This window comes from Arvicola amphibius, chromosome 12 (genome assembly GCF_903992535.2).
Source record: "Arvicola amphibius chromosome 12, mArvAmp1.2, whole genome shotgun sequence".
NCBI classification, from domain to species: domain Eukaryota; kingdom Metazoa; phylum Chordata; class Mammalia; order Rodentia; family Cricetidae; genus Arvicola; species Arvicola amphibius.
Genome location: NC_052058.2, coordinates 156324076 through 156348065, shown reverse-complemented (window position 1 = coordinate 156348065; position 23990 = coordinate 156324076). Strand labels below are relative to the sequence as shown.

At 37.1% G+C, this 23990-nt stretch overlaps 1 protein-coding gene across 1 annotated transcript in view; it reads right to left on the bottom strand.

Moving 5' to 3' along the window:
• The window catches only part of Grm5 (glutamate metabotropic receptor 5), a 370074-nt gene that overhangs the window by 53829 nt on the left and 292255 nt on the right, over positions 1 to 23990 (bottom strand). The window contains 2 exon segments of the mRNA XM_038314030.1: positions 18922 to 19048; positions 21497 to 21665. Of these exon segments, the coding sequence (XP_038169958.1) occupies positions 18922 to 19048; positions 21497 to 21665 (296 nt within the window).

The window sequence follows — 23990 nt, the reverse complement described above, 5'->3', positions numbered from 1 at the left end:
GCCTCTCTATTCATAATAGCCAGAAGTTGGAAACAACCTAGATGTCACTAAACAGAACAATGGATAAAGAAAATGTTGTACATTTATACAATGGATTATTATTCAGCTATTAAAACATGGCATCATGAAACTTTCAGGGAATGGATGAAACTAGAAAATAAAACATCTTTTAATCTAAAAAATTGTGAGTAGTCCAAAGTAAATATGTTATTATATGCATCTTTAATTATAAACAGATATATATCATACTATTTTACTACTAATACATAAACTTGTATCCATGTTTTTAGTCACCCATTTTCACATCTAATACTTATATATTAAAATAAAACTGGGCTGAGGTTACAGATCAGTTAGCAGAGTGCTCTCCTAGAATGCACAAAGTCCTAAGCTTTATTTCCCAACATTACATGAGCTGAGGATAGTGGGACATGCGTATATTCCCACCAGTGAAGAATTTCAAGCTTATCCTTAATGATGTAGCCAGCTGAAGGACAGGCCTTGGGAGACATAAACCCCTGTCTCAACAAAATGGTTTAATTCATTACTTAATAAGACTTTAAGAAAATTCTACCTTTGATACTTTAGTATGTCATAGAGCTTTCATTTATACTTATAAAACCTCCCTTATAGAAAGTATTTTCAAAAGAAAGAATTAATCACTATTATTTTTATTCTTATGGAACAATGCATTTACGGCAGTGATTTGGCAATGAACTTCTTTGTTTATAACAGTTAATCATGTAGAGACTCTTTCCACTGTTAGATCATGTATTTCTATTGTCCTTGTGTTAGTACTAACATAGAAGAAAGTCTATGGCATATATGAAGCAACATAAAGAAGAAACTGAAAACTTTGAATGTTTTAACTAAAGGACTTCTTTAAAATACTTAATTTTCTTCTAGTCTGTTCTTAATTGGCTTTTATGTAAATGCAATTAGTATTCCAATTTCTCATTGCTTTTCATAGGATAACATTAATCATTATTTTATGTCAGATAGATTATTGAGTTGTCCATGTGCAATCCCTTAGCATCATGTATAAATCTAATGGCATCTCATTAACTTTATGTGTGGAGAAACTATGCATAAGGCATGGCTCTCATGTGATGTCATTATTTGGAGTTTACTTGAATTCAGATGAGTATTTTATCATTTAATGTGTACCACTCAGGAAGCTTTATGTATAGTTCATTGGAACCACCATTTCATGAAACACTTTTGTAATTGTTTTTCCCAAATATATAAGACTCATTTTAGTGCTTTAATCAAGAAATGACATCTTGATTTTCCAGCAGCAGACACTGCGCCTTAATTATTTAAGGCATATAACAAAACAGAATTTAAGATTGCAAACTTAGGAGACTGTGAGTCAGTACTCTGTGGCAGGGAAGCAAATCTTTTGTTTTAGAAAATTAGTTTATAAATATTAGGCTTCATTATGGCATTTTTTTCAAATAAAATTTGTTTTTATTGTTTCTCTTTCCCCATTCATTTCATTAATTTTTCACTTGCTTGGTCTTATAGTTAGACTGGCTGGTCAGTCATCTCCTAAATTCATTTGCCTTTGTCTAAATCCTCACTGTGGGGGTTACAAGCATATGAAGTAATTTTTAGTTTCTTAAGTTTGTTCTGGGCATTTTAACGCAGGTTCTCATGCTTACATGGCAAGTGTTCCTACCCAATGAGCCACATCCTTAGTCTAGAAATTAATCAATAACAAATACCATCTACTCATGCAATTTAACTCTGTTTTTGAGTGTCAGGAAATATCAGAGCCTAGCCCATAAGTTGTATGAGGTTTCCATAATAAATAAGTCAGGTAAGTATCATTGTCTCTAGTTCACAGGAGGTGAGTGGGCATATATAGCTGATAAGATATATTGACATGCTGGAACTAAGATTATAACCTTGATATTAGTCATTTATTTACATATTTACTTGTTTTAAATCCATTGAGGAAGGTAAATTTATCATCTAATCCTCAGAAGGATGTTCTGAGGCTGTACTCAATAAAAAAAAAAATAAATCACAATAAATTGGGAATGTCTGCACTGTGAAAAACAGGGGGAGTGGTGGTGATGTACTTGCTTGATGGTTGTCACTTTGGCATAAACTCATGCCCCTTCCAAGGGCTCTCATTGTTCCAAGCTCTTCAGTAGGGTCTCACTATGGTGTGTGTATCCTGGAGGGTGTCTGGCCAGAGATGTGGGGTAGTAAATCTTTATTCTGTCCCTAAAATTTTCTAGCATAGAATACTCACAACACACTTGGGACATAGTTCCCATGTTGTGACAAAGTAGCTTCATGGTCATTCATCACTGAAGACTTTTGTGGGATTCCCCTCTGTATTCTGTGAATACCACTAGTTAATAAAGAATCTGTTTTGGGCCTGTGATAGGGTAGAGCAGAGCCAGGTGGGGAAAACTAAACTGAATGCTGGGAGAAAGAAAGTGGAGACAGAGAGAAACCATGTAGCCCCACCGGAGACAGACACTGGAACTTTACCTGGTAAGCCACAGACATGGGCCCATACACAGATTAATGGAGATGGGTTAAATTAAGATATGAGTTGGCCAGAAATATGCTTAAGCTATTGACCAAACAGTATTGTAAATAATATAGTTTATTTTGTGGTCTGATCAGCTGGGAACAAACAAGCGACCTCCTACAACAGAATTTCATACCCATCATAGTTTATTGCACATCTTTTGTTTTAGATTCCTTTAATAAAATTCTTTCGAAGATCTGACAATTTAAAGATATTTTTGTTGATGTTCTTTATTGTTGTATTTTATAGGGAGATATGAACTGTTACATTAAGATGTATTTTATAGTTAAAACCTAAGTAATAATGTAACCACGTTGCAGAATACTGATGGGAAGGCTTATCCCAGATTATGTTTTCAGGGAGCGGCTTTGAGAACTGTGACTTCGGGTCGTACTGCTGTAGAAGTGTGGAAAAGCACAGCTCGTGGATGGAAATAATAAGTGCAGTTAAGATTCTTCTCTCCTTCTCCACTTTCCCCTTAATTATCATCACAGATAGCTCTTCATTGTTCTTCCATTTTCTCGATCCTCTCACAGAATGACTTTTCCCTGAGCCTGAGTGTCACATTCCTTCCATGAGATCATAGCTCTCTCTGGCCTGTGTCAATATTTGCTGGACTGTGTCATAGGTAGGCTGAGCAATATAAGGACAGAAAAAAATTTCTTTGTAACTGCATTATGGGTAGTGCCAAGGACAGTGCCTTGCATAAAACTGACAACTGAATAGGTAGATGGTTGACCTATCAGAGGAGGGATCAAGTTAGAAATAAGAGATGTGTTTTACATATTCAGCTTGAAAACTTCTGAGTTAAATGAGCATTTTACTTTTCTTGTTTGTGTCTCCATGCAGAAAGTGCATACAATAAGGCATTTCCTTAGCTATCACGAACATTTGAATCTGTGGAAACCATTACGGAAATACTCACCAATAAAGACGATGACCCAGAAAAAACAGGGGAAACAACTTCACAGAACTGAATCTATACAATGCTTTGAGCTATTTTAACATTTCATTAAAAGCACACATCAAAGACTTCATTTTAAAGCAGTCCCTGAATTTGACACATATCATAGTAGCTGTAAGAAGGCTTTACTGCTGATATTTATTTATGTTCTCTAAATAATAATAAAAAAAAAACCCTTGATGGTGATTAAGTTACTTCTCCAGTGCTTGCGGTGATTCTTGAGAAGGAGTTTCTCCCAGTAGTTGGTCTTCCTTACTAGTGTTCGAAGGCTCTCCGACTTGCTGCAGCAGACCTTTGGATTCTCTACCCACATACCATAGATTTTCTTCCAGTTTGAGACATGCTGGGATTTTCCTGAGCCTCAGCTCATGTTACTTTTCTTAAGGCTGTTTGTAAAATCATATGCATGTTCTTACACAAACATTTTCTCCCGTTTTTCTCCCCAAGGCTACTGACTTCTAATTTTTAAGTAATACAATCTTGTAAGAACTTCCCAAGTGAGCTACCGTATGATTTAACTAATTAATATGCTTGGGTTTTTATTACAGAAAGCAAATATGGGATCAACTCCCCAACACACGTAAGAAAGATGCACGTGGGGAGAGATTAATTCTTTTTCCTAACCACTAAATGATGGAAAATCATTCATGCAGTGCAACTGGAGCCTTCTACTTGGTTCTGAATTCGATGTGCATTACTGAGCATGAACTCCACTTAAAAGTGGGTCCACGCTATGGGTTTATAAAGGAAGTCATTTGTTTCTTTAGAGGACTCTCCAAACACTCAGCTTTGTTATTACAGTGCCAGGCACTGGACTGAGTGCTTTATGGGTATTAATATGTTTGATAAAATATTATTATGAGGTATGGGGCATTGTAGGTTTTTTTAATATGAATTTTTAGTTAAAGAGACAGAGAAAGGATAAGAAATGCAGAGTGTTTGAAAGGAACTCCATGGAAAGAGTAGAAGGGATGTAAACCAAATAGGCAGACTGTGGAGACAGGCAGCGGGTTCCCGCTACAGCACACACACAGTCACCAGAGAATTCGACTGTCTCAGGGAATCACTCCTGAGAAGCTAGATGAGGGCTTTCAGAGGAAAGATGCTAATACCTGCCTGCCTGCAGTCCAAGGGCTGCTGTGGGAGCTGTGCAGAACAATATGTGGCTTCAGCAGTGGCAGAATAATTATGTAACAAGGACAAGGGAGAAAGGAGAGGTGTGCACGTAAAACAAAAGTGACTCGGTGTCTGCTAAATGGCCTGTTTTATTACACTCTATCAGGGGAAAGACAGACTGTTATATCTTCCTGGCCTCCTTACATAGAAGTATCTTCAAGAAAATGGCATTATATTATCTTCAGTTGTCAGTACAAAGAAGCACAATATTCTGATCATTTTTCATCCCACTTACTGCAGTCCTTGAGAGGTGCGAAGATAGAAAGCATTTGCCCCTTCTGGATCACTCAAATAATATGCTAATAATTGATGAAGCCTTTTCTACTAGGTTAAATAATGTAGGATCAAGCACTCACTTCCAATGTTTTATGTTCTTTGGGGGGAATTGTGACGATTTACATTGGTTAAGCTAGGAAATTAAGATCAGTGAAACCACATTATTTTCTCTAGTTTGAACACATCAGAGCTGTTTGACCACACACAGTGCCATTGCTCTGTAGAAACCACAGATTGATCACCACGAAGAACACTGTGGTCATTTCTCATTGCTGTGTTTCTGACAAGATGCAAATTTACTGATGTTTTCCTCTAGGATCAGTTCCAGGAAGTTCCACAGTGGAATGGGTCTTTCGCCACTTCCCCCACCCCCTCGAGTAAGTTAAATTTTTTACAGGTGTACATGGACCTTTAGTTTATCAGGTACCTACTTTTCTGTAGGAAGCTCTTTATAAATTGATAAACGTTGAGACATTGGAAGAGTTAGACAGTGTTTTACAACTTTACCCCAAGAGACTTGTTGCATCTCATTTAAAAAAACAACAACATGGTTTCTTATCAACATTAAGGGGAACATGCTCATTGAGCTAATCGTTGGTAAAGAGCCAGGGTTTCCTGCCCTCCTAAACCATCCACCTACCTCAGTTATTGTTTTCAAAACTTTAGTAGAAGAACAATGACACTTAATAGGAAACATTAATATCAAAACAGGTTTTACACTATCTCTGTTTTATCTCATACCTCCTCTGATCTAGTAATTACTATTTTCACCAGGTGGAAAAGCAAACTGATAATCAAAGATAAAGGACATGAATATTTATTTGTTTGATGTTACATTTGTGGAGTGGATTAAAACATGGCTGTCACTGACTCCAAAAGTCTATTGATTTAAATTCTGTGCTCTTGGAACTTAATAAAGATGAATTATTGGAGGCATATCTTGAACGTCATTGAAACCTGCCTATAAAAGTTTTATTCTGTGTTTGATATAAATTTGAATTCCGTAGATTGTTTTGGTGGGTGTGTTTGTATCAAACTTTTATTTATTTTTTAAATATTTATTTATTTATTATGTATACAATATTCTGTCTGTGTGTATGCCTGCAGGTCAGTTTAAAGGGAGTCCTACGTAGTGCTAGGGGCCTGGGGAATTCTATTGTTAACCAGGCACTTTCTTTTACAGATACTTAGTGCTATGGTGCTTGTTTTATTTAGGAAAAGGTGACTTCCATCTTGAAGGCTTTTATAAAAATGTGGCCCCTCTGGGAAGCTGTGGCGAGATGGCCGTGGCGCTGCCCAGAACATCATCCCTGCATCCACTGGTGCTGTCAAGGCTGTGGGCAAAGTCATCCCATAGCTGAACGGGAAGCTCACGGGCATGGCCTTTCGTGTCCCTACCCCCAATGTGTCTGTCGTGGATCTGACATGCCACCCGGAGAAAGCTGCCAAGTATGAAGACATCAAGAAGGTGGTGAAGCATCTGAGACCCCACTAAAGGGCATCCTGGGCTACACTGAGGACCAGGTTTTCTCCTGTGACTTGAACAGTGATGCCCGCTCTTCCACTTCGATGCTGGGGCTGACATTGCTCTCAATGACAACTTTGTAAAGCTCATTTCCTGGTATGATAATGAATTCAGTTACAGCAACAGAGTGGTGGACCTCATGGTCTACATGGCTTCCAAGGAGTAAGAAGCCCTCCCTGGACCACCCATCCCAGCAAGGACACAGCAAGCAAGAGGCCCTCGGCTGCTGAGCAGTCCCTGTCCTAACTCAACCCTTGACACTGAGCATCTCCCTCACAGTTTCCATCCCAGACCCCCAGAATAGCAGGAGGGGCTTAGGGAGCCCTACTCTCTTGAACACCATCAATAAAATTCACTTCACAGCCCCCCCGCCAAATGTGACTGTGAACTTGTGATGCTCTTGATTCTAACGAATTATGTTTAATTTTAAAATATATGATCAGGTGTATACATGTTTTTTAGATGTAACATGGTCTTTGTGCCTGAAATTGTTTTTGAAGGAACACTGGTCCCCTGGAGTTTTTGTTTCTGGCAGGCCTTGTCCTTCTCTCTAATTTCCTCCATCTTGCTAAAAACAGATTACCTTCCTAAAGCTAGCCACTAAAGACTATTCCCTTATTTGGCTACTTCCTCCTCCTGAGGCTGAATACCAATGTTCAGAAATCAAAAGCACCCATTGGTTCACCTAATGAACATGCCCAATTAAAATTAAACACCTCCTCCTAACACAGGTTTTCCCCCTTTTTCTCTCTAAATCACCATTTGCCTATGTGTCTGTCTCCTCTCTGTCCAGAGGCAGTCCGTTCATCCTTCCAGGACAAATATCTCTGCCCCCTTTCTCTTGTCTCCATTCCCTTCTCCCAGGGCCCTATCCCTTTAACTACCACATCCTAGCCTGTTTCAACACAGACCTCCCCCTTTTTTTTCCTCTTAAGAATAACCTCTGAAAGGTCATTTGCTGATGTTTTCTGCCTGAGTCAGAAAGCAGCTGCTTTAACTTGTCTTTCCTGCTTAATACAGGCTCTCTTTGTGAAATAGATGTTTGGGTGGGTGTGATTTGTTCCAGGAGCCCCCTCTCTGTGGGAGGCCCCTTCAGCTTTTCCAGTTTAATTTCTCCTTGGGTCAAGACCTCATCCCCTTTCCTTTCAGAAGACCCTTCAAACTTTCAAGACTTGATCAGATATCTCTTATTGATAGTCCTTGGTGATCAATGGTTCCTCGAGTGCTATCCCTCTTCTACTGTCGCTCCTTCTTTTCACTTTATATTCTCCCCTCCCTTTATTTGACGGTAGCTAAATCAATTTCTATTGTAGAGGAGGAAAACTTAATATATCGAATGCCTCCTTATTTGCATGAATATCTGGCCAGACTCTTTACATGTCTATCTAGCCAGATTCTCGAATATTCGAGAGTAGGAATTTTGCATCCATCACCACGTATGACAAGTACTGAATCTGACAACTCAATATATATATTTGCTAATGAAAAATTTCGTCTTTTGTGTCACGATTGCACCTGCTATGCGGCTCAATTATGGTATACATCATGTCTATACGCCCAATGTGAATACTTAAGTCAGGCTTCTTCTATGGACTTGTGAGTCTTCAACAATGGAAGGTTAGTCACCTTTCATTTAAGGTCATAAAATTCAGCACTGCGTGAAAAACATTAGTTTGTAAACTGAATGAATGATGGGGCAGCCAGGTGCTTGGCAGCGTGTGGTCCTGGTTAAACTGAAACAGAAACTAGAAGTCAGCAGCTAGACAGCACCATTCTAAAGTCCCGTTCAATTGTTAATGCAAATGTTGCTGCAGATAAAGATAAGCATTCCCATCTAAATTCACACAAAATTCTCAGAAACACAGAATATTTATAAATGGCAAGGATTCCCCATTTCTGTGTCTAAATTTAATTATGAAAACCAAATAGCCTGCTTTAATCGCATTTAGAGTGAAAAATACCAGAATATGCTGGATATAATTAATATTGTGACAAATTAGAATCTAAATTCTTTTTCGTTATGATTTCCTGGAACTATGGGACTGAAAAATGATACTGCCGCAGAAGGGGAGTAGCATAGCGTAGCCCCCTGGGCTTGATTTTCCTTGAGGTGTGTAGTACTCAATAGTGTATACAATTTTCCTGACTCTTAGTTATCTCTGTTGTGAAATATAGTATCTATGTTGTAGGGTTGAAGCAGAAAATACTTAAAAAGATATAGTTGTTAGCAATGCCAGAACATCGTACATGCTTTTATTAAGTGAGTGTACATTTTCAAAGGCATAAAAAGTCCCATAAAGTAGATTGAAGGAAAAACACGTATTAAAAAATGCCTCTAGTTCATTCTTGTTAGGAATGTTGACACAGCATTATGGAAAGTTACTAATATGAATCTGAAGGTGATGGAGGAGAGTTATCTGTCTATGTTTCTTTCATTGGTTAATTAATAAAGAAAACTGCCTTGGCCCTTTAAGAGAGGTGGAGTAGACAGAACAGAATTGTGGGAACAAGGAAGTAGAGTTAGAGGAAGACGCTTCAGGCAGTCGCATGGTGAGGCTCCATGCTGCTCCTCTCCGAGATGGACGCAGGTTAAGATCTCTCCTGGTAAGCCACAACTCGTGGTGCTACCCAAATTACTAAATATGGGTTAAAGGAAGATGTGAGAATTAACTAATAAGAGGCTACAGATAATGGGCCAGGCAGTATTTAAAAGAATAAAGTTTCCGTGTAATTATTTCGGGTGTAAAGCTAGCCGGCGGCCGGGTGGCGGAAAGCTAGCCGGTTGCTGGGAACTGGGCGGCGGGAACGCAGCCCGCCGCTTCACACTACAGATTGGCGCTCCAACGTGGTCACTAAATCCACTTAAAAACCTTGCCCGCTTGGTATCGGAAACAAAGTACTCTGAGACCATGCCAATGGCTCACTGCTCCCTGCCTGCACCTGGGCAGATGGCGAAATCAGGCTTAGGCGAGCGGGACAGCGTTTGCGGATTCCTGCTGCCATAGAGAGAGAGGTGTTTTCAGACTGCTCAGTGCTCTGCATGTCAGATTTGGCTGTAACTTGGATGAAAAGAGTTTTTGTGCTGCACGCTCAGTCTCAGAGTTAAAGTGCTGAGTGCGGCTCCTACCTGGCGGCCCCAGAGCTAGTACAAAATGGTACATCCTCCATTTTGAAATTGGAGAGAGGTGGAGCCAACATCCAGAGCAGCCCGCAGCTCTGCAGCTCAGAGCTGCAACCGATTCAGAGTCACAAGCGGCTCAGCTATGTTGGACTGGGCGTGGCAAGCTCACAGTACCTGTTTTTTGACCTAGGAATGTCACAGCTTAGAGTCTTAAGCGCTTAGCAATGTAAAGGCTCAAATCAAACAAGTTTCTCGACAGTAAAAAAAAAATTACAGATTCACAATAGGACAGATTCAGACATAAAAGACTTTTAAATGAGTCACAGTGTTGGATGAATGTATGTAGGCTTGAGAGAGAGAGAAGAAAATATAAAAAATAAAGTTAATGCCTTAAAATAGGGGTAAAGTCTTTAAAGAGACAGAATAAAGTAAGTGATAGAGTAAAAATAAGCCGCATAAAAATGGAAAATTCACAGAGAGTCTGGATTATGTATTTTGTTGTGTTTTCTTTGATTTTTTTGACTGTAAAGGAGCTAAGTACAGAGAGACATTTCATTATATGGGCTGCCAGGCTAGACCAGAATGGACATCTTAACGGTATGACTTCAGGATTTGGATCTAAGAACATGATGCTTTGGAAAAGAGTTTCTTCTTTTGTTTTCACAGAGGACGAGACTCTGTGGATTGCTTCTATCCCAATATGGTATGATAGACCACGCCCTCCTGAAAGGTTGCTGTGAACATCTTCAAAAAATTACTTCACTCAACTGCCAACTGGGATGAACCTAGCACACAGGTTACACCATAAAAGACCTAAATAACAGCGCCCCCATTCAGCAGGAAGCAGTTTGGAGAGAAAAAACTGCGCCCATTTTCCCAAATATTGCTTATAAATGTTCTTTTACATTTAAAGGGGGAGATGATATAGATATGAATTTGCATTGGTATAGATTTTAAGGTCAATTTTGTTATATGTATATGTATTTCTGATCTTGATTAAGCTATTGTGATTGTAGTTCATTTTAAAAACTGTAATGTATAATTAGGAAATATAGGTTGTTAATGGATAATCATTGATAATAGTTAAGCTTGTAGTCATGTTATTAGATTTTCTAGATATGTAGAGATATATTTCAGTTAGATAGACATTCTTCATATCTTTCAAAGACTGCAGAATATGGCATTTAATGTTTTAATAACTTAGGGTTTTTCATGACAATGAGACACGTCTGCTCCTGGCAGCACCAATCTACTTCGAGAGGAAGATGGGCATCGAAGAGGCTACTTATGGAGAACTGCTCTTGCCTGGACTGTTGCATAAACTGGACACAGGAACCCACAGAAAGAGGACTGCTGAACTTGCCTAAAGGTGAGATGGCCTTTTGGGGTTCCTGATTCGTGAAAGAGTCTGCGAGACGTTCTGCAGGACACAGCAGAAAGTGACTGAACTGTCTTTGGAATTTCCTGCTTCATGAAAAAGTCTGCTGGACACTATGGGCCTGAAGGCTGAAGATGGATGCCTCAACGGTACAGAGGAACTTTGGGTGACTGTCCAGGCAGCGAGTTGTCTCTGTCATTTCTAGAGTTTTATAAGTTACTTATTTCTTATTTACTTAGGTAGCATTATATCCTTCTGGAGTCTTTGATGGAGTTGAAGAATAAATAGATAGTTATAGCTTTCCTTAGTTATGATAAAAGATAAAATAGATTTAAATATTGTAACTGTAATACTTGCTTGATAACTGTTTTGTTATATGTAATTTTGCTATGTTAAAGTTGAAGCCTTTCTTTTTTGTTTAAACAGAAAAAGGGGAAATGATGGAGGAGAGTTATCTGTCTATGTTTCTTTCATTGGTTAATTAATAAAGAAAACTGCCTTGGCCCTTTAAGAGAGGTGGAGTAGACAGAACAGAATTGTGGGAACAAGGAAGTAGAGTTAGAGGAAGACGCTTCAGGCAGTCGCATGGTGAGGCTCCATGCTGCTCCTCTCCGAGATGGACGCAGGTTAAGATCTCTCCTGGTAAGCCACAACTCGTGGTGCTACCCAAATTACTAAATATGGGTTAAAGGAAGATGTGAGAATTAACTAATAAGAGGCTACAGATAATGGGCCAGGCAGTATTTAAAAGAATAAAGTTTCCGTGTAATTATTTCGGGTGTAAAGCTAGCCGGCGGCCGGGTGGCGGAAAGCTAGCCGGTTGCTGGGAACTGGGCGGCGGGAACGCAGCCCGCCGCTTCACACTACATGAAGGTATATTTACTTAATGAAAATTCAGTTGTCTTGAGATGGTGACATATGCCTACCATGTTACCAGTAACTAGAATAAAACAAGAGTTTATATCTAGTCTGGATACAGAGTGAAACGTGGTCAGTAAATAAAACAAACAAGGTAAACAGATTTTAGTACCAAAAACAGCAAAGAGGCCTTTGTCTTGACATAATATCTACTAAAGAACTCCTGTTGATCTTGATTCTGCTATTTTACTGGATAATGACAGCTAGTTATACTTCAAATTTTTAATGCCCTGAAAAACATGAGTTGATTAACTTGTTATTGTAACTACTATTGTTTTTTAAATTATTCTGATAATCTGTTTTAATTTCTATAGTGGTTCATGACCTATCTACTTAATGATATATTCACGTGTAAACTTCTGTTTAGTATTTTTGTTTCTACACTAATTTCCCAATAAATTTAAGTTCTTGTGTTCTCTAAAAAAAAAAAAAAAAAACAAAAACAAAAACAAAAAACATTTGCAAAGTGTAACTCCAGCTCTGGAGTTCAGAGACCCGCTACTGCTCACAGCCCTGGGAGCTCTTCCTCCACTTCCTCCAGATCCCTACTGGACTCTGTCTAACTGTGCTAACTTTTACTCCTTAGGTGAAAATTCTGTTTCCAAACTCTCAGGCAATTCAATCACTCAAGGAACCAGGAGAGTTGTTAGCGAATGTGACCTCTTGATACACACCACCTTCCTTCCATCTCCACTGCTCTGCAAGCACATGAAGTGCTGTTTCTTTGTGAGTGAAAGAAGGAAGCCATTCTAGCTTCCTGTCACAGGCTTCCCACCTGCATTAAAGCCTGTTTGATTTTACCTTGGACTTTCCATGGGTTTATTGGAGGGTGCCAGACCCTGACACATTCAACAGGAAACAAGTTTGCAACTTTGGAAGGGAAATTAAAGATGAGACTCTTGCTACTTGCAAGTTAACTTCAATTCTTTAGCAGAACACATCACACACACACACACACACACACACACACACACGGAAGCTTTTACAGTGGCGAGAAATAATGAAGCATGACACAGTTTCTGGCAAAGAGAAGCTGTAGAGAATTCTGACTGAGGCGCCCAGATTGTCACCTTTTGTGGGCTTTTCCTTCCCATCTCAAAGTAGACCATTATTGCACTGACTTTTTTTATTAGAGAACAAATTACCCAATTTTATCAATGTAAATTCTCAATCAAATTTCTTCATTGATTTTTATACCTGCTACGTTATTTTAGCCCATGCACCAATAGATTAACATTGATTGCTGTAAAACCTGTTATTGCAGTTTTTATATTTATATTTATATAAATTTATATTTCAGTCATTTATTTTTAAATTTATTTTTCAACATCATGTAAGAAAACGTTGTGGAATGTTTTAATTAAAAAATTAAATGTGTAGAGTATAAATACAAAAAAAATCTAGATTTAAAAAATATTAACGTCTTGCCATGTTAATTTCAAATGATATCCAATCCCATGGAGGCACGTTACAAATGTTATTGAACCTCTTCTATAATTCCTATGTTACTCTTTCTAGATGATATCATCACATCATCCTTCCATTTCATGCTTAAAATTAATATCCATTATGCATTATCACATCATTACTGTGTAAATAATATTTATAATGTGGTCCTCCAGGATTGTATTTCCTTTTTTATTTGATTTTTGGATATTCCTAGAGATAATGGGCTTGTTGAAAACAATTTTCTACGGGAGAAGAGCAGAGTGTTTTGCCTAGTGAGTTTACAGAAATGTTTTAGCACTTAGAATATTGCCTGGGATAGGGTTCATGACATAATATACCCCAATACACTACCTTGGCATACTGAATTTGAGAAATAGCATGGACAAGAAAGGACTTCTTGCCCTTTCCTTATCATCTCTGCTAAAACAGGTTATATAAGATGCTTTAGTGGAAGGACCTTTGCCATGGTCATACCTGTGGGACAAGAACATCTTCCTCTGCCTAGAAAAAGGGTACAGAGAGGAAGTAGAACAAGCAAGCCTTGCTACGCTTAGCCCATGACTCCCCTACCACAGTTTACCACAATTATTCTTTATTTGTATTTATTTATTTTTTTTTTTTATTAAACCCAGGCACATAACCACTCAGCTTCAACTATTCTCTCATGTCTAAATTGCTTTGTGGAGATTTTTATGTCACTCTAAAGTTAGTATTAGACTGGTATGGTAGCATAGGCCTGTACTGCTTTGATGTCCAGCTCTTCATAAAACGTAAACAAGGGAATTAGGTGAGACCAGGACTTGGAGACCAATCTGGGTGGCATAGAGAGTTCTATCTTAAAGAGAAAAAAAGCAAGCAAAACTAAGGATCAAAATTTACATCTTATGTTGAAAAAACTATGTCTTTCTCTTGTTAATCTTTCTTTTGACACAGAAGTTTCAGCCAATGTCCATGGTCGACAGAAGGGAAAGAAAGACATTTTCCTTCCCTTTATCTAGGTCAGAGATGGCACTAGGTATGCTTTTATTGAGTGGATTACTAGAGACTGAATAAGTAGATGGTTTTAATCATACTTACCATGATTTAGAGAACACTAAAAGCCTTGGTATTTGCTTAACTGTCCTAGCTCTCTTCTCCACACTATTTCTTCTTGGTCATTGAATTATAGCATCACAAATACATTTTTCTTTATTTTTCATGTAGGAAGCTACTCTTTTTGCTTGGATTCATATAAACATGTACTTTATTGAAGAAGGGATTTTTCAGCTGCAACTGTTAGCTATTATATTGATCTGGTTTTCCACATTGTTCTGCTCATCTCTCATATTAACATCTAACCATTTATTATATCTGTCAACATTTAGAATGTCAATATTTGTAGAGCCGGGTTCTTTTTATACTTCTCACTGCTGGTATTGGTACCCGATGACTATTAGGTAAAGTGTAACTATTTGCTGTCCTCAATGAGGACACACACACATACACACACACACACACACACACTCACATCTATGCTGGTAGCCAGAAACAAAACTTTAATTTTTCCATTTGAAAATCTCTGCAAGTTCTATACTGTCTACAAAATAAAAAGTAAAATCCTTAGTCAAAGAGCCTGTTGCTGGGCTGTTCCTAAATGTAAAACACTCTTGATTTCTATAATGATCCATCATTTTACAACAGGTGGTATGGGAAGTCCTTCTGTCTATGTGTTGCTTTTATCGGTTAATGAATAAAGAAGCTGCTTTCAGCCAATGGCTTAACAGAATATAGCCAGGCTGGAAAAGATAGAGAAAGAAGGCAGAGTCAGGAGATGTCACGTAGCCACCAGAGGAGAAAGATGCAAGCTTCCAGTTGGAACCTTGCTGGTAGGCCATGAAACTCATGATAAAATATAAAATAATGGAAATCAGATAATTCTAGATGTAAGAGCTCGCTAGCAATGCGCTTAAGTGATTGGCTAAGCAGTTTAATTAATACAGTTTCTGAGTGATTATTTCGGTTCTGGGAAACTGGGAATAAACAAGTGGACTCCTACAACAATCAGGTAGACTTGTATGAACTGAGTGCCCACTGTATTCACACCTTCATACACACATGTACATACACACACACACACACACACACACACAAAATCTTATGGTTTATAAGTCCATGTGAGGATTTGGGTGGATTTGCCAATGCCTGGCTTCCTGTCTTCAGACTGAAGAAGGAACTACACTTGTAATTTATATTCCCACATCTGAATTTCAGGAAAAGATTGAGGTCTTCAGTCCAATGACATTGGCAGACACTTAAAGATCAAAGTAGATCATGCCGTTGGGGGAAATTTGTAACAGGAAAACCGCAGTGAGCAAACATCTAAGCTGGGGAAGCCTCCATGTTTAATGGCCTAGATGATATGGGACAGGCAACAGCTGCCCACATCTCCTGCCCCAAACAGACAAAAAAAAAAAAAGCAAAATCAGAAAAACATTTACATAGGACAGACAAACCTGGGTTGTAACATTTTCCAAAATGTTCAGTATCAAGCCCATTTCACTGAACAGAAACATTTGTGAAATAAGGAATGATAAATGACCTTGTGGTTCCAGATCATGGTAGACCTAGGTCTTTGCCAGGTTCCTTCTAGCAGCACGGAGAGTGGGAGAAGAGTTGCCTTACTGAATCGAGTATGAGAAAGTGTGTAAGTGTGCATGCGTACTACTCATCCAAGAAGTTACCTGAGCAAGAAGAAGGAGGAATTAACAGTGGAGGATTTGTCTTTACACAAGGACATTTTCTGAAATAAAAGAGTGTAATAATTGTATGTGCTTATTATATTAGACACAGAAGCAGTGCATTAGTCATTCCTGCATCATTTCTAGGTGATGATCTTAATGATGCTGGAGGGACCACTTAGTTCCAGAATCATCATTGTCACCCTTCCTGGGAATGGTAACTTATATTTCAAGGTTAAACTTTCTCCAGTTGCTTATAATACTATTTATTCTGCATCAATAATACGAACTGCACAGTGTTGTTACCTTTTTGTTAAAATGAACTTTTCTCTAGCCAATATTTTAAGTTTCCTGAAAACTTAATTTAATCTTTTATTTCCAGCTCATGGTACATATTCTTGCACATATTAAAGCCACAACTGTTTAAATTAATGACTTCTTATTTAATAATCTGAAAGGGTGCGTCAAATTGCTCTGATCTAACACTAAAGCCTAGATATTTATGGGCTTTATTCTTTAGGGCTTAAGAGAGGAAATTTGACAGTCTTTTTAAATACCTTCTGCGTCAGTTTCTTTGTGTGTGTTGTTGATTTTATACCAAATCATATCTCAGATATTCCAATGCATTGTTTAGTTAAAGAAAACCAATTATCTTGTCTGCCACAGCAATGATCGTCCACTCTGCCTACTTGATTTTTTACCCATCGTCTCTCCCCAACCTGTCTGCTTGATTTTTACCTTCCATCTATCCCGAATTAATCAACCTCACAGCAAGGAGAATGCTATATAAGAACACAACATTTACCAGACTGCTGCATCCACAGAAATTCTTGCAATGGTTGCTCTCTCTACTGACAATTCAACACTGAAATCCTGAGCATATTCTCCTATGGGGTGTTGGATCTTGACCCATACTTTTCTGAAATCCGACAATATTCTGACATCTTTTACCTTCCTCTGTGCGTTGCCTTCTAGGTTACGAATAACATTCTTCCTGTCACTTGCTAGCAACTACTATTTATCACATGTCATTTTTCTAGAGAAATATTTTGTGAACACAACTTTAAGTTTCTTGTTCTCTATATTTCTCTAATATTTTCATTTTATCTGCTATTCTTCTGCCTATTTTGCATGATTTGTCAGTGTGTGTGTGTGTGTGTGTGTGTGTGTGTGTGTGTGCAATGGACAATTGCATTTATGGAGAAGGGACTAATCATGCAAGATTATTGAGTTATAAGAGTTTTAAAATTCAGCAGTAATATAATTTGAAATTAAAAAAATAATGAATCAATGGATAGGAAATATCACCAAATGCTGTGCCATACCAAACTCACAGAAAGCTAATTATAATAATTTTTATTGTAGGCAATTTTAACCTTGTGTGCATTTATACACCTACTATAATTCATCTACTCAAAAAATCATTTTGATTTAATGCTCAGCACTGAGTCAGCTCTGGAATGCCTAAGATCATCAGAAAGCTTGTCTAATGATAAAAACAGGACTCAATGCTACCACTAGCCGCTTGGATGTTTTATTAAATCTTTTTAAGAAAGAAAAATCATCTGTATAAATATCAATCACTAATAAAGAGTCTTAGTGTGAGCAAGCCTCAAAGGGCTCCAGATCACAGCATTTTTATAATCAGGGCTTTGATGTAAGCTGGTACAATGGCCATGGGTAATCATTTATTCAATGAGGGAGGGACTTAACACTGATGATCTTATGGTCTATCTTCTAGGAATTCTGTGCTAAAACCCCTCTTAATTCTGGAGCCACTAGACATATCCCAGGTGGTTGCCCTTCCAGCAGTCCTTTTATAGGCTTCCTTTAATTATACTAAGATATGGAAGACTATTTTCAAGCAAATATACAGTATAATTTGAACATATTCCATCTCTATTCTTATTACCCCCTTTCTTCCTCCTCCCCTTCTCATTGGTCCTGTGTCTTTCCCTACACAGTGCTTCTTTTATGTTCATTACTTTTATGCAGATATGATTTTATGTTCCTATAAACTCTAAGACACACAGATGAGAATGTACGTGCAATCTTTGTCTTTATATTTGATTCAATTTGTTTGATATGGTTATTTTCATTTACATTCATTATATTAATCATGTTTGTATATTTTCCTTTAGCACTAAACTATGATCTTCTTTAAGACAGAGAAATAACATTAATTTCTGTGTCTTTATTTCATTTTTAGGCAAATAAGCACATTGAGTATATTGATGATAGGTTGGAAATAGGGTTGTGGAATTTGGACCAGTTTATTTTGGAAATATTGAAAATGAATGTTGAGTATAGGATGAACACTATGGCATATAGGAGTAGTTTTTGAAATAAAAATCATAAATTAAATCAAATTCAAATAAATAAACAAGAGCAGGCTTATCTTGGCCTTTGCCTGCATTGCTTAAAAACAAGAATGTTTATTGAGAAACTTAAGGTATCAAAAAGGAAAAAAAACAAAGAAAAATATACATGTTTTAGCTAAAAATTTCTTTTGTTTTTAGACTTGTGATGTATATTTGTCTCTTAATAGGAGGCTCCTGGTCTACTTAGGAACGTGGAAGATGTTCTGAGAATTGTCAATGTGTGCCCAGTAGACAACCAAGCATTCTGTTTGTTAGTCAGGATGGAAATCAGGCAGAATTTCCTCTGAAATCTAAAGCTTGCCAGGATGAGCCCTGCTTTGGGAAGCCTTCTGTTTCCAAGGGAAGTCTTTGAACCCTAGACTATGTTCAGTGAAAGCTCTGTGGAGGCATGCCCCTTTCCTCTTCATGACCGCACGACTTCTGGGTTGGTTTCAGAGGAATGTGCAGACACTGTGACATAAGTACCTGTCAGGTCGTCGGTGGGCCAGGACCCCAGCTGACACGCCTTGCAGGTGTACTCATCAAACACATACTCATTCTCTTTACAGGGAGTGCACGTCCAACAACAGCTTACTTCTCCCTTCCGGATCACCTGAGGGGAAGATTTGAAATTCTGAGTAATTGGTGCTGCACAGAAACTAAACCAGACACTTCTTGCTCAAGCGTTTTCATTTTTTATAGTTTCCTTCAGATAAATGATTAGTGATTCATAAAATGTAAGGCACTAAAATATGACCTATTTTTATTAGTCATATATATATTTAAGAAGGGAAAATTTCGTTTTCAGGGTAATCCAAACTCTTAGATAATTGTTACATTATGTAATATAAGTAGGTTTATTTAAAAATAATAAGACATTCTTTTTAGACCTTTACAAGGGTTGGCAAATTTAAGATACTGAGTTTTTCACCCTTGAAATATGCTGACAGCCTGTGGCTCATTTTTCATTCATTATGAATGTCAATATTTTGCCCATATAAATGCATTCACTTTTCCAAGAATAATTCCCATGTAAGTCTCCTTGAATCATGACAACTTGATATATTTTCTTCCATCATTCAAAACCAATTTGGTTTAGGCTTTTTGCATGTTCTGTTTTGATTCACATCATCACTTATGACAAGACACAGTGGCAATGCTCTTTCCTAGCAGGACCAGCTGTGAACAGACTGGAAGTAAAGGTGTTTTCACTGTCCCTGCTTACTTGATAAGCAATTAGACTATTTCAATATCATTTTTCTTCCCCCAATATATTAGGCTTCAATAACTAACTTTCCCTGTTTTTCTTAATTACGTTTTTATGTCAACTTTGTTGGTGTTTTTTATTTCCTGGATTGAAAACTAGTATCCTCAGAGCAAATTGTTTCTTACCTGATTTCCCCCACATACTCTATCACTGTATTCTGTACATTTGGTTGCCTTCTCTCCCAGAAGATCCAGTGGAAACGATAATTTTGAGTCTTTATCTCCGTTCCTCTTTCTTCCTCTTCCCTAGCCTGTCTTTTGCTGTCCACCATGCTGGTTTGACAACATTTCTCTGCTGTCTTCCTCTCTCTCAGAATTGGCTCTCCCCAACCTCTTTCCCCTTTATGTTCAAAGCATATGTTTTTGAAGTCTTATTTTTGGTGTTCATTATTATTATTATTAATTTTTGAACTTTCAGGTTGAGCATTTTGAATCTACTCAAACAGTATCAATTTAAGCTCTAATTAGTTTGTTCTTAAATCCAGATCATTGACCTTATATGTATGATTTCTTTTTTTCTTCTTTTTTTAGATCAAATTTCATTGCTTTGTTATATCAAAAATCAACAAATCTTGAAACTAACCCATCTACTTTCCTTTCAAACCACTTTTCTTTTTGGTGGGTGTGTTTGTGTGCGTGTTCAAGAACATACCAGAAATTACAAGAGTCTGTTCTTACTTCCTGTAATTAGGAGTTCTGCCAAGTAGCTTATTTGATGAGCAATATCTCAGATATTTCATTTTTCTTTCATTTATGACAATGGTACTCTTTGTTACTAGGACTTGGGATTGCAGTTGATTTTCTCATATTTGCTTTTCTTTCCTGACCCAAGTTTTAATCAGCAGCCGGTACTGAGTGATTGTAGCTCTGCAAAGCTTTTATCCAATGTCATTTCTACTTCCATATTGACCATTATCGTTCTTTCCCTGCCACCACAGTCAGCATCCTATATTTTAACTCTTATTTCTTGTTTCATCTTCCATAAATATACTTACTAACATCATCTACTGGGGCCAATATGTGTCAACATTTTAGTCAATATTAACTATTATTTTTGTCATAAAATATAGGTTACTTGGTATAATATTGAAGACTGTCCATAAAATTTGGCCTTTATCTGCTATTTTAATGTTGTATTTGCTAATAACTACTCATAGCCACCATTTATGTAATCTCAGTTACTCAATATCATTCCAATATCCTATCTGTTACTTCTTTACCTTGTCTATTGCTGGTTCCCATACATCTGTGATCTTTTCTTGAAATCATACCCAGTTTTATAGTCTGATGCTTAAAATATACTCAAAAAGCCTATATTCCTATGATTTTTATTTTAATGAAGCCATCACATTATCATAATATTGCTTACTTTTCATGTATTTTTCCTCATCCATACTAAATCTACTGATGAAGACATTGCATTTTCTCTCATGGGTATTAATGAGCTCTTACATTGAGAATTTTGATAGCTATTTGTTAAATATGTTTTCCAGCTCTAAACTACTTATTCTCAGGAATCATTATCTTGAAAACACTCATATGCAGAAAGAATGAATATATCAAATATGATTTCTCAGTTAAATTAACAAGCTCAGATTAGCTACCTAGACTATTATGCGTCGAGTGCTAGGCTTCCTAACGAATTGATCAGAATAAAGTAAAAAATAAACTCGTTTTCTGACAGTATGAGCTTACAATATAAAATATAAAAAAGTGACAATAAACAAAGAAACATACAATGAGAGTAAATATTGTTAAATATGAAGCAATTAAAGGAATGTACATTCTGTATTACCTTTATCTGGCCTTTCTCACATGGTTCGCTGCACACGGATCTGATGATATTATTTTTCTTGGACCATACTTCATCGTCATCCATTTTTAATTCTCCATTGTCCCAACTTCCAACATTGATGTAATCAAAATAATCTTTTCCCATTTCCTTGAAATTCATTATTTCATACCTTAGAAACAAGGATATAATCATTATTTAGCTAAGGTTATAAATACTCATATATGCAAAGGAAATAGTTTCATTCCCCCAATACATTTATTGTGCAAAATCACACTGGAACTTTATGTAACGGTATGTTTAGAGTAACAAAATTCTTTCTACTTCAGTTTCATCTTGGGAGACCTATTTTTAAAGTCATTCTTTCACCTGACAAAGAAAACAATCCTATGTGAGAAAGTGACTGGATCTCAGGAAGGATGAAAGATAGTTTTGAAGTAAGAACCATAAACTTTTGTTGGTTTACGAGGAAAAAAATCCGGGAGATTTTTTTTTTTTAACTTTGTTCAAGTGACCTGCTGAAAAGTTTCCTTATTCACTGTGATTATTTTTTTTTTAATCTTTAAACTCATTGTTGGGTGTTAGAAATTCAATACTAATTTAAGAAGAATCCTTCGGTGATGTAAAAGTTTGTTTCATGAAGCATTGCAGTTCCCGTTCATATTTTTTTCGTATTCTTCCGATTGGTGCACAGACTAAAGAGCTCTTGCTTTGGAAGGCTGGGGAGCCCGGACTTTGAGAAGTATTTTAGTTTCACTGGTTTTAGTTGTGATTTTAGTTTTTAACTAAGTTACGGAAAGTTTGTGGATTAAACAGATTAAATTTCTTCAAAAAAAAAAAAACTGAACAGGTCTGATTTTGCCTTTATTTCAGGTAAATTTATTATGTAGAGATATTTTAAGGGATATTTTAAAAAAACAACTGAAATAGTTTCAAAAGCACCTTAGCTAGCCGGGCGGTGGTGGCACACGCCTTTAATCCCAGCACTCGGGAGGCAGAGGCAGGCAGATCTCTGTGAGTTCGAGACCAGCCTGGTCTACAAGAGCTAGGTCCAGGACAGGCTCTAGAAACTACAGGGAAACCCTGTCTCGAAAAATCAAAAAAAAAAAAAAAAAAAAAAAAGAACCTTAGCTGAAAAATACTGCCAAGTAGACCAGTTCTCAGGTTTTCTTAGTTACTGTTCTCATTTTGAGTCTAGGGACAAAAATATAAGGCAAGGAAAGCAATTTTCTTCTGTTTCTGGTGGAGTATTTATGAAACAGTTTTCCAAACAGAAATCTTTCAATGAACTACTCAACAGCCTTGCATATTCCTACAGGTTGTCCTTGCTATAGGTGGCCCTCACATAATACACTATACTTCCTACTTTCCAGAACTTTCAATATAGGCAGATAGGGTCGTGAATGTTCCCTCTAACTTCCCATACTCAGCATGTTTAGCTATTTGAAAATGGGTACAGATTTATAGTTATGTCTACTAAGCTGACATACTCAATCCGATGATCTATGTAAAAATACAAAGAATGACCTTGATCAATCTACTGAAATAGTGTTGTAAAATGATCCCATTCTTTATTTGTTGCTGATTAAAATGTATACTTCCAATTTTATTTTCAGGGTTAATCTAGTCCAATACTCTGTTGGCCATTCAGTAACTGTGGGATTCTCTTACATTGCTTTTTACTTGCCATCACTGTACTTTGAGCATTTTTCTAAATCAAGATTCTAAGGATACTTCTTCCATACTGTCAGAGTTGGCCAGTGGTTAAAGTTACTAACTATGCAGTGGCTGCAGGAGTTAGAACAGAGAACAGTGATGGAAAACGAATCCATGTATTATGTCGCTGGCTACTTCAAACACACAGGCTTCTCAGTCTTGAAACATGACTTTTTGTAACAAATTACCTTTGAACAGCCTAGTCTGAAAGAAATGTCAGTATCTTGAGACTTCTTCTTGACTACGGATGATTTGAAGAGATATAAGAACTCAATTGCTCACAAAAATGAGCCAAAATACCGTTTCTTCCAATTCTCAGTCTTGGAACTGTCTAGACTCAGCTATTAATTTTATAGATAATGGAACTGAAGCTCATAGAGATTAATTGTTATGACCAGTTTGCATAGAACACAGATCTCCAAGCCAGGATCCTAAGCAAGCATTTATGTTTTAAATCTATTGTCTCTTCTCATTAGATTAGTCATGATCTACGTCCAGTTACCTTAGTTTTCTGTGAAAGAGAGCCTAAAAAGTAAGGAGATGCTGGGTTTGAAAATTGAAAAACTCTGTGGAATGACAAATATCACATTGACAGGAAGTTACTTAAATAAATAATTGTTCATTCCTAATTTTCTTTTAATTCATCAAACTTTTAGAATTTAGCCAGAGACTGTGAGTTTTTCCTTTCGAAAAAATGAGTCTTTTTATTTGTTTATATACAAGATAACAACAACAACAAAGATTCTATCAGCAATTGCTTATCTGTGAATATGTGCTATCA